Source organism: Stegostoma tigrinum, chromosome 2 (genome assembly GCF_030684315.1).
Source record: "Stegostoma tigrinum isolate sSteTig4 chromosome 2, sSteTig4.hap1, whole genome shotgun sequence".
NCBI lineage: Eukaryota > Metazoa > Chordata > Chondrichthyes > Orectolobiformes > Stegostomatidae > Stegostoma > Stegostoma tigrinum.
Window position 1 is genome coordinate 143,833,522 of NC_081355.1, and position 12,452 is coordinate 143,845,973.

Consider the following 12,452-nt stretch of genomic DNA (forward strand, 5'->3'; position numbering starts at 1 on the left):
CCATTTCTTCAATGTGCTTATCGAAAAGCCATTAAACAGTCCTATCCTAACTGCCTCCACCACTATCCCAGAAGTGCGTTCCAGGCCCCTACCACTCTCTGTGTACCCCCTGACTCTCTGTTGAACTTTATGCCTCTCACTTTAAATACATGCCCCCTTGTACTAGATACTTCAACTTAAGGAAAAAGATGCTGACTGTCAACCCTACCTACGTATCTCACAAATTTATAAATTTCTAACAGGTCACCCCTCAGCCTCCGCTGCTCCAGAAAAAAACAACCCGAGTTTTTTCTCGCCTCTCCTTACAGCTCATATCCTCTAATCCTGGCAGCATCCTCATAAGCCTATTGCATTCCTTGCTTCTTTTTGCAAAGGCTCCTTCACGAATTCTTCTACCTGCGCTGCTGTCTTCAATGATATGTGGACATATAACTCCAGGGCCCGCTGGTCCTAAACACTCTTTTGGATTGTTCCCTTTGTTTTATGTTGCCTGTCCCAGTTCTTTCAACCAAAATGTATCAGTTCACACTTCCCTGCATTGAGCTTCATCAGCCACATGTCCACACATTGCGACAGCTTGACTATATCCTCTTAAAGTCTATCACTTTCCTCTTCACATTCTTCAAATGGTTGTATCATGGAAAATTTTTGAAATTACGCCCTTCAAACCCAAGTCCAGGTTCTTAATATTTGAAGAAAATCTGCACTGCCCACACTGACTCTGGGGAATCCCAATTAAATACTTACCTTCTCTTACCTCCAGTCTAAAGAGTAACTGCTGTCATTACAGTCTGTTTCTTGTGTCTCAGTAAACTTTATATTCAGACAGCCTCTTTTAATTAATGGCCTACAACCTTGCCGGCAAGCCCTACAAATGGCATTTTATTCAAAGCTATCTGCAAGTCCATACACAGCCACATTGACCTCAGCAACCATCTGTTACCTGATCATAAAATTCAATCAAGTTACTTAATCTTGAAAAAACATACGCTGGCGTAGTGAATGGAACCAGGTGGATCCATGGATCATGAGATCCTTGACTGGGATTGTTAACCAATTAGGAAGCCTGGCTGACTAATATAAATAGGGGATTCAGAATCTCCTCAGTTCAGGGGCTGACTCCAAGCTAGCTGGCCATGGCCAGTGTACTGTGAACAAGTAAATAGAGGGTGACTTGGTGACAGAAATAACAGCCTCTGTGCAGTTATTTCAGATGGCTTCCTTTAATTAATGCACACTGATTCAAGCGACTGCAAATTTTGTCCATAGACTATCGTAGTAAAGTAATGTATAAATTGCAACACAGTAGCAAGAGGATGACTTGGCCTCCTTAAAAAAAAGGAAGAACATATAAAATAATCAGAGGGTTAGACAGGGTGGATAGGGAGACCCTTTTTCCTAGGATGGTGACCGTGAGCATGAGGGGGTATAGCTTTAAATTGAGGGGTGAAAGATATAGGACAGATGTCAGAGGTAGTTTCTTTACTCAGAGAGTAGTAAGGGAATGGAACGCTTTGCCTGCAACGGTAGTAGATTCGCCAACTTTAGGTACATTTAAGTCGTCATTGGATAAGCATAAGGACGTACATGGAATAGTGTAGGTTAGATGGGCTTGAGATCGGTATGACAGGTTGGCACAACATCGAGGGCCGAAGGGCCTGTACTGTGCTGTAATGTTCTATGTACTATGTACTATCTGTGTAAGCAGGCAGAGAGAATAGCTGGTGTATTGTTGTTTTATGCACCATGTACTGGAATGCAAGAGCAGGGATGACCACTATTCAGACTGCAACTGCTCAAAACATCTGGTATGTTACCTTAATAGTAATAAAGTCATTTTATTCTCTCTCTTTGGCAAAGAAGATGTTGCCAAAGTCTGAGTGATAGAGCTGCAGTTGAGATATTGGACGGGACAAAAATTGGTGATGAGGAGGAATCACATTGTCTGGCAGTAATTTAGGTTAATAAGTCTCTACACTGAGGTGCATGCTGAAGGAAGCAGGGGTGGATATTGTGCTGACCGTAATTCTCCAATCTGCCTGAGCAATATTGGTGGTGCTCGAGGACTGGAGTGTTGCACAAGTTACAGTCTGCACAAAGAATAAGGATAAGCCTAGCCATGGGTAGGTCAGTTACAGGCAATGGTCCAGCCAACACAGCAGCTGTAGCACTGCAATGATAATTTCTGACAACTAATGAACTAACAGCTTGTTATTAATTAACTATTAATAATAGTTAGAACCTTAGTTCTGCCATACTTGAAATATTGTATTCAATTCTGGTCGCCAAACTACCGGAAGAATGTGGCAGCTTTGGAGAGGGTACAGAAAAGATTTACTAAGATGTTGCCTGGTATGGAGGGCATTAACTATGAGGAGAGGTTGAAGAAACTTGGGTTGTTCTCACTTGAACAACGGAGGTTGAAGGGCGACCTGATAGAAGTTTATAAGATTATGAAGGGCATGGACAGTGTGGACAGTAAGAAGCTTTTACCCAGGGTGGAAGAGTCAGTTACTAGGGGACATAAGTTTAAGGTGTGAGAGGCAAGGTTTAAAGGTGATGTACGAGGCAAGTTTTTTACACAGAGGGTGGTGGGTGCCTGAAACTCGCTGCTGGGGGAGGTAGTGTAAGCAGATATGATCATGAATTTAAAGGGCATCTTGAGCAATATATGAATAGGATGGGAATAGAGGGATAGGGTCCCTGAAAGAGTAGGGAGTTTTAATTGTGACAGGCAACATGTCGGTGTAGCCTGGAGGGACGAAGGGCCTGTTCCTGTGCTGTAATTTTCTTCGTTCTTTGTAACACTCATTGTCTAGTAAACAAGCATTTATCAATCAATTTTATGACATTTCCATTTATCATATGGTTTGGTTCATATTGAGCAGCCTATAATGTAGGATAGGGCCAAATGCCTTCCAGAAATCCAAGTAAACATCATCCACTGACTCTCTGTTACCTATTGATTCAGTCACTTTTTCAAAGATGATAAATTAGTCAAGAGCGACCATGTACTCTGAACAAGTGTTATATTGGCCCATGCCCTCATGCATCAGCTCATTCCAGTTCCTTTTCTATTGAAATTGTGTTGCATCTGCCATTTTCCGATACTCTGCATTAAAAATGAATGAATGAGTTAGGAACAATGATGTGTCAACTTAAGTCATCAGTTCAAGTAAACAGGTAATCATTTCCAAAATGTGTTATTCCATGAATTTTAGTGTGTGTAAACATTGCTAATTTGTTCACGTATTAATACTGCTTATATGTATCAGTAGTTCCGTGCTCAAAACAGATGATGCGCTACAAATGGTCTCATGCATTACCATTACATTCTACATAATTGCTGGGATTTAGCTTTGAATTGAACCATTCAGACTTGGAGAAATGAACACTGTTCCAAATCCTCCTGCAGCAAATAACTATGTAATTCTGGGCCTTATCTTGCAGGAAATTAACAATGTATTTGAACAACATGCCGCTACGAATTCACAAACTGGCCAGAAGTGCAGGGAAGAAGACTTACATCACAAATGTTCAGAGTTTGCTAATTTGCATTGTTTCTGTCATGCGCTTCTCACAAAACGCAGCATACTGTTAGACTCCTTGTTATTTAGAAAACCATTTGGATATCAATTGCCCACTTAAAGTCATTCAGGAAATTATGACGAGAAATTAACAGCGAATGCCCCTGTTTATTGACATGGCAACAGTCAATTCAACATAAATCAACCCCTCGCTGATCCAGAACGTGAACAGTTTATAAACCTCATTCCAGTTTGTGTGGTGACTAATTATCACAGATTTCAGCAATGCCTGGTTTTAATTTAACTTTTACTTAGATTTTTGTGACTTTTTTCTTCCTGCTTGGTTTAAGCTTCCTCACCTCTTTCTCAATCTAATTTGGTTCTAACTCTGAGATAACAAGGTGTAGAGCTGGATAAACACAGCAGGCCAAGCAGCATCAGAGGAGCAGGAAAGCTGACTTTTCCTTAGTTATTAAATCTCATTAGCTAAGGTAACTGGTCTGACAGTTCTCTAAATATAGAGAACTCCCATTGTTCTCACTATACCATTATAACCTTAATGTCTATGGGGCAACAGTCCCACTCAAGCAGCATGTTGCAAGATGTCCTATTTCTGTCAGAGCCACTTGAATATGATGAAGATGCTTGAGATACTTTCATCACTATGTTTGCTGATGTTTGCTCAAAGCTTAGCACCATTCATGGCATTCCCAGTATTAAAGCAGTCCATGTCCAAATGCAATAAGACTTGGACAATGTCCATAATAAAACAAAAAATTGCTGGCGTTCTGAAGTAAAGTCAGAAAATGATGGACAAACTCAGGAGACCTGACAGCATCTATAGAAAGAAAAACCGAGCCAATGTTTCAAGTCCAATTAGTCAACTCTGTTCAGACAAAAGACTGTGCTGCCAGACCTGCTGAGTTTCTCCGGGACAATGTCCAGTTTGGGCTGACAAGTGGCAAGAAACATTTGCACCAACAAGTACCAGGCAAGAGATAATGGGAACTGCAGATGCCGGAGAATCTGAGATAACAAAGTGTGGGGCTAGATAAACACAGCAGGCCGAGCAGCATCTCAGGAGCACAAAAGCCGACATTTCGGGCCTAAACCCTTTCTCAGAAAAGGGCGATGGGGAGATGATTCTGAAATAAATAGGGAGAGAGGGCGAGGCGGACTGAAGATGGATAGAGGAGAAGATAGGTGGAGAGGAAAGTGTGGGTGGGGAGGTGGGGAGGGGATAGGTCAGTCCGGGGAGGACGGACAGGTCAAGGGGGCGGGATGAGGTTAGTAGGTAGGAGATGGAGGTGCGGCTTGAGGTGGGAGGAGGGGATAGGTGAGATGAAGAAGAGGTTAGGCAGGTGGGGATGAGCTGGGCTGGTTTTGGGACGCAGTCGGGGGAGGGAAGATTTTGAAGCTGGTGAAATCCACATTGATACCATTGGGCTGTAGGGTTCCCAAGCGGAATATGAGTTGCTGTTCCTGCAACCTACGGGTGGAATCATTATGGTACTGCAGGAGGCCCAAGATGGGCATGTCATCTAAGGAATGGGAGGGGGAGTTGAAATGGTTTGCGACTGGGAGGTGCAGTTGTTTATTGCGAACTGAGAGTAGGTGTTCTGCAAAGCCGTCCCGAAGCCTCCACTTGGTTTCCCCAATGTAGAGGGAGCCACACCGGGTACAATGGATACAATATACCACATTGGCGGATGTGCAGGTGAACATCTGCTTGATGTGGAAAGTCATCTTGGGGCCCGGGATGGGGGTGAGGGAGGAGGTGTGGGGGCAATATAGCACTTCCTGCGCTCACAGGGTAAAGTGCTGGGTGTGGTGGGGTTAGAGGGGAGTGTGGAGTGGACAAGGGAGTCGCAGAGAGAGTGGTCTCTCCGGAATGCAGACAAGAGTGGGGTGGGAAAAATGTCTTTAGTGGTGGGGTCGGATGATAGATGGCGGAAGTGTTGGAGGATGATGCGTTGTATCCGGAGGTTGGTGAGGTGGTATGTGAGGACTAGGGGGATTCTCTTTTGGCAGTTATTGCAAGGGTGGGGTATGAGGGATGAGGTGCGGGAAATGCAGGAGACACAGTTGAGGGCGTTCTCGACCACTGCGGGGGTAAGTTGCAGCCATTGAAGAACGAGGACATCTGGGGTGTGCGGGTGTGGAATGCCTCATCCTGGGAGCACATGCAGCAGAGGCGAAGGAATTGGGAATATGGGGATGGAATTTTTGCAGGAAGGTGGGTAGAAGGAGGTGTATTCTAGGTAGCTGTGGGAGGCGGTGGGCTTGAGATGGACATTGGCAATGACCATTTCCAATTTGAGAGAATCGAACCATCATCCCTTGATATTCAATAGCATTACACATACTTAATCTCCAAGTTCCTGGGGGATTATCATTGACCAGAAACATAATTGAACTGGCCACATAGAAATATTGCGGCGATAAGTGCAGGTCAGTGAGTTAAGAGTCTGACAGTAAGCAACTCATCTCCTGGCTCCCCAAAGCCTGTCCACCATCTCAAATATTCTGTACTATTTGATACTGAATGGATGCCTTTTAACTGAATTTAACAATTTCATAATAATTGCTGCCGTTTTCTTTCAAGGTTAATAATATTCCTGTTATTCAACCTGACACATCCTGCAGACCCCCACTTTGGTTCTCCATTGTCTGGTCATTAGTTGTTGTTTTGGATGAGAAGAGGTCTGACTCAGAAATTCAAAATCATCTGGTCAGAGTACTTAGGGTTCCCGCTCATGAAAAGATCTAGATTGAAAGGACGCAGATTGAAAGTAGTTAATAAAAGAAGTAAAAGCCATAGAAGGGAAAAAAAACTTTTCATGTCGTGAATGGTTAAGGTCTGAAAAGCACTGCCTGCAAGTATAGCAGAGGTACTTTCAATTGAGGCATTCTCAAAGGAATTGGATTGTTGTCTGAAAAGAAAATGCAGTGAGGTGCTGGGAGAATGACGCATCCATGGGGCCAATATATACACGATGGGCTGAATAGCCTCTTTTGCACTGTAACTACTCTATGGGTATTGCCCCCTTTTGCCTTACATCATGCCTTTTGACATTTAATCACTTCTTCCATCCAACCACACTTGCATGCCTTTTTATAATTTCTTGCATCCTGCTCTCCCATTTTGTATTTGCTTCTGTACTTGTTTAAAGCTTGTTACACCTCAAACCTTCCAGTTCTGACGCAAGATCGTTGGCCTAAAATGAGGTCTCACTCTGGGATCTGCCTTGTCCCCATCAACTAATATCATAACAGCATTCTCTTGACAATATAACTATTCTCTATCATTTCCTTTCTGGCATTCTGGAAGTAACAATGAAATACACTTTAAATCAATCCCTAGCCAGTACTTTTTCTTCTCTGAGCAGAACAAAACTGACTTGTCCTTCTGCCACCATGTTCCATTGTTATTCTGAAGGCACGATCCAAAGAAAATAAATAATTTATTATTTCAATTTTGCAACAACAAAGTCACAGTTCCTGCATTTTCTTCCAATTAATAAATAATTAACAGCACAACTAGGCACACAAACAACATCACATCTGCTAAGGAAAAACAGCTTCTGCTCATTACAAAAACACACCATTTACAAGAAATACAATGGCGAGTTCTGCTTGGACAATGCACTGTGTTATCCATTGTAATTGAGTTTAGGTGCTCGACTAATAAGTTCTGCATACGATATTACCAGAACGAAATGGACCATTGTTTAGTTTTGTAGCCAAGTTTAATTTTATTGAACATTTGCCATAAATTTAAGGCTTCTTTTCGCATGTTGTCTCATCAATATAAACTGCCACATTAGACTGATTTTTTAATCTTTCTGAGATAGAGGTCACATAACATTTTTCTCTGTTCTGAGGAAGGGTCACCAGACCCAAAATGTTAACTCTGATTTTTTTTTCTTCACAGATGCTGTGAGACCTGCTGAGCTTTTCCAGCAACTTCTGTTTTTGTTCCACATTTTGAATTTTGTTACCATTCAATCATTATCAGTGAGTAGATTCGTCTGGTTTAAGTTTTTTTAATTTTAATTAAAACCATAAGACCAAATGAAATAGGAACAGGATCACTTCTGAAGAAGGGTAACTGGTCTTGCAACATTAACTTTGCTTTCTCTGTGAAGATGCTGCCAGACCTGCCGAGGTCCTCCAGAAATTCCTGTTTTTGTTTAGGAACAGGAGTACGAGGTTCAGCTCCATTTACCCGATTATGGCTAATCAGACATTCCTCACGTCGATCTTCCTGCCTTTTCCTCATCAACGTTGATTCAGCTATTGATCAAGAATCAATCTATCCCAGCCTTAAATATGTACAAGGGCTGTGGCATCCACAGTGTTCTGTAGAAACGAGTTCCAGATCTGGAGTTCCAGATTCGGGTCGAGACCCTTCTTCAGAAAAACATCAACAATGTTTCTCATCTACCACAGAACAATCAAAGTTAAAAAAAACATTCTAAGTGTTGTATACGTGCTTGATCAAAACTTTGTTACGATACAAAACATAACTCCCATGTCTGTGGCCAACAATGTAATATTAAACTACATTGTTGCAGGCTGACGATAAGCAGAACAGAACTAACAAACTCGATACCTTCAATTCAGCAGCGAGCTTAAAGACGTTCTCAGTGAAGAACCAACATTTTTCAAGAGCATGGATAATTTAGGGTACTGTCAATGCCTTTACTTCACTCTTACCATTCCGTACATAAAATCTGTCTGTCATAGGAGATTAATAAGGTAAACAAAATGCTAACTGTAAGAACATGATGAATAGCCCTGAACTGTGTTGTAAGAAAGCAAATGGACAGAATGGTGTTTTAAACTGTTGTTTATTCCCTGAGCAACAATGCAAGTAGCAGTCTTTTTCTCCCGATCAAGTGAGCAAAACTGGCATACAAGGAAACATTCTAATCTATACTTCCCTGTGAGAGAGGAACAGTTGCAGTTCAGTTAAGTCGGGTTATTTTTAAGCCACACACATTTTTGCATCTGGCTCTGCTATGCTTTTTACACACCTTCCAGAAGTTTTTCACGCCATTCAAAGCAGTCATTCTCCAGCTATGTTATCTCTGCTGCTGCTGCTGCTGCTGCTGCTGCTGCTGACTGTAGGTAAATCCTTGCAAGTCGACTGAGGTGAAGTTAAGTGCACCACATCCTTTAATATGAGGACACACCCAACCAAGCACTGATGATAATCACATACTCCGCAGCACAGCGTATTGCAAGCAATGGACAAACATGACATCAATAAATTCCGAGGGATCACTTAACAGATTCATTTTTAATGGAAGGGTTGCTTCAGGTCAGATGGATCATTGCAGGGGCCCTGAGACTATCAGTGTACTGGGTAGGTTAGTAAAGGTGAATCCTTCAGATTGGCAGCACCATGATTAGGCAGACCCTACAGATTGGCAAGGAACAGAAAAAAACAAATCTGTCTGGTGAATTTCCTCACAAGATGCATATTTATAAAGGGCAGAGATAATGGGAACTGCCGGTGCTGGAAAATCCGAGACAACAAAGTGCGAAGCTGGATGAACACAGCAGGCCAAGCAGCATCCCAGGAGCACAAAAGCCTTTGCTTCGGGCCTAGACCCTTCATCAGAGAACTCTGTGTGATGAAGGATCTAGGCCTGAAGCCTCGGCTTTCGTGCTCCTGGGATGCTGCTTGGCCTGCCGTGTTCATCCAGCTTCGCACTTTATTTACAAAGGGCATTCGGAATTGAATATAGCAAAAAAGGACATTCTGATGCATTCAGAGATAATGGGAACTGCAGATGCTGGAGAATCCGAGATAACAAAGTGTGAAGCTGGATGAACACAGCAGGCCAAGCAGCATCTTAGGAGCACAAAAGCTGAAGTTTCTGGCTAGACCCTTCATCAGAAAAGGGGGATGGGGAGAGGATTCTGAAATAAATAGGGAGAATAGGGGAGACGGACTGAAGATGGATAGAGGAGAAGATAGGTGGAGAGGAGAGTATGGGTGGGGAGGCAGGGAGGGGCTAGGTCAGTCCGGGGAGGACGGACAGGTCAAGGGAGTGGGATGAGGTTCGTAGGTAGGAAATGGAGGTGCGGCTTGAGGTGGGAGGAGGGGATACGTGAGAGAAAGAACAGGTTAGGGAGGCGGGGACGAGCTGGGCTGGTTTTGGGATGCAGTGGGGGGAGGGAAGATTTTGAAGCTGATGAAATCCACATTGATACCATTGGGCTGTAGGGTTCCCAAGTGGAATATGAGTTGCTGTTCCTGCAACCTATGGGTGGCATCATTGTGGCACTGCAGGAGGCCCAGGATGGACTTGTCGTCTAAGGAATGAGAGAGGGAGTTGAAATGGTTCACGACTGGGAGGTGCAGTTGTTTATTGCGAACCGAGCATAAGTGTTCTGCAAAACGGTCCCCAAGCCTACGCTTGGCTTCCCCAATGTAGAGGAAGCCACATCTTCTACAGCAGATGCAGTATACCACATTGGTGGATGTGCAGGTGAACATCTGCTTGATATGGAAAGTCATCTTGGGGCCTGGGATGGGGGTGAGGCTGATACATACAAGTGTCCACGTACCTAGAGGGAATTCACACTTCAACAAAATGAGATTTGCAATGGGGCTAGGTTTCAATTGGCAACTTTGCAGATTTTGGTACTGTTTGTTCTGGTGAAGCGGCAGCAAGTTTTACACATCTCCAAACATTAATTACTTGTATTGAAGTGAACAGAAATGAAAATTAATCGATATGTATAAGGAGATGTGATTCACTATCACCCATTTAAAACTACTGTATAATTGTAAACTACTGCATAATTGTATAATGAAAATCACCAGCATGAATTGTTAGATCCGAATTTATTTAAGTGGCTCAAATATATTGTTCCCTTAAAAAGCTTGTCCCCCTGGATGCTGATGCAGCCTGCTGTTTTGAAAGTCAGCTGGACAGGTAGGTTTGCCAGTTTCAGCTCATGCCTGGGGATGGATTTATGTCAGAAAGCATCTGAAACTGCAAATCTGCATTGTACTTTGACATTTAAAACCCAAACCTCCCCAATTCATATTAGGTTCAACCTATTTTAACAATGACTATCAACACAAAGAAAAGGATGATGGATGTAAGTGTCCTGGTGCCAAACACATGCCATTTAAGGCCGAAAACAAACCTTTCACATCTGGCAAAGGTTCACCTTCACATCTGTCAATGTGGTCTACTGCATCCATTGCTCTCACTGTGGTCTCCTCTACATTGGTAAGGCCAAACAGAGGCTTGGAGACCACCTTGAACAGCACCTGCACTCTGTTCGCAACAAACAACATCTTCCGGTCACGAACCATTTCAACTCCCCATCCCACTCCCTGGACGACATGTCCACCCTGGGCCTCCTCCAGTCTCACAATGACACCACCCAGAAACTGGAGGAGCAGCACCTCATATTCCACCTTGGGAGCCTATGGCCCAATGGTCTAATTGTGGATTTTACCCATTTCAATATCTCCCCACCCACCCTGGCCTCATCCCATGACCAAACCTCCCTCTCATTCCGCCTCCTTGACCTGACACAACCTGTCCATCTTCTCTCTCACCTATCTGCTCCTCCCACCCCACTGACCAATTTCCTCCACTGCCTACCTGCACTCACCTATCACCATCCTCACCCACCCCTCCTCCCTGTATTTATTTCTGAACTTCCTTTCCACCTGCCCAATTCTGAAGAGAGGACCCAACCTGAAATGTCAACTTGCCTTTTCTTCTGATGCTGCCTGGCCTGCTGTGTTCTTCCAGCTCCACATTGTGTTATCTCTCACTCCAGCATCTACAGTTCTTACTATCTCTGCTACGTAATCAGGGCTTTTCTGGACCATTTAGTGTCTTTGTAAATTTCTTTGTCCCTCTTCCAATACAGTTATCAATTTCAAGCTGAGAAGATGTGACCAAGGCTACCATTCATCATTCTGCGCTTTGTTCTGATGTATACTCTATGACTGTATGACAGTGAGTGTTAGCTTGTTATTTGATTTAGAATGCATCACAGACTGGTCTAAACTTACAAAATGCACATGAGCATACATTGTCAGCAGGAATTATAGGATGAAGCAAGAAGGAAAACTGTGTTTTTATGTGGCATGTTTCACAAGGAAAGGCTGTAGGATATTGAAAATATCACAGAATTTAGTAACCCAGAACCCCTGGCTGAAATGTTCTGCCAGCACAGGTTTGAATCACACTGTGATAGATGGAATTTTTTCTAAACTCATTCACAAAATGAGGACATTATGGCTAGGCAGCATTTATCGCCCATCCCTGATAGCCCAGGGGATAGTTAAGAGTCAACTATATTGCTGTGGGTCTGGGGTCACATGTAGGCCAGACCAGGCAAGGACATTAGTGAACCAGATGGGTTTTTTGACAATCGACAATGACTTCCAGGTCATCAGTAGACTCTCAATTCAAGATATTTATTTAATTCAAATTCCAATATCTGCTATGGTGGGATTCAAACCTGGGTCCCCAGAACATTTCCTGGATCTCTGGATCAATAGTCCAGCAACAATACCACTAAGCCATCACCTCCCTTAACTTGAATTCAATAAAAACCAGGAATTTAAAGGTCACCTAATGTCGATCATGTAACCACTGACGCTTGTCATAAAAACCCAACTGGTTCACGATGTCCTTTAGGGCAGGTCTGGTCTTACCTGTTCTGGTTTACATGAAGCTCCAGGTCATCAGCAATGAGGTTGACTTTTAACCCTCCCTCTGGGATGGCTCAGCAAGCCACTCAGTTCCAGGACAATTAGGAATCTGGAATAAATGCTGACATAACCAGCCATTCCCACATCCTTGGGAATAAATTAAAGCAATTCATATCTCAAGATTTCTTAACAACAAAGATTCTTGACACAGTGCCACTGTAGGC

At 43.2% G+C, this 12,452-nt stretch overlaps 1 protein-coding gene across 9 annotated transcripts in view; it reads right to left on the reverse strand.

Annotated features, from left to right (window-relative positions):
• The window catches only part of dpp6a (dipeptidyl-peptidase 6a), a 1,430,988-nt gene that overhangs the window by 805,223 nt on the left and 613,313 nt on the right, over positions 1-12,452 (reverse strand). The window contains exon 1 of one of the 9 annotated variants that reach the window (XM_059639762.1): positions 8,567-8,617. The exons of the other annotated variants lie outside the window; for them this stretch is intronic. Within the exon in view, the coding sequence (XP_059495745.1) occupies positions 8,567-8,602 (36 nt within the window). The 5' untranslated portion in view covers positions 8,603-8,617. Of the gene's footprint in view, positions 1-8,566; positions 8,618-12,452 lie in introns of those variants that run through there. 9 annotated transcript variants of the gene reach the window in all.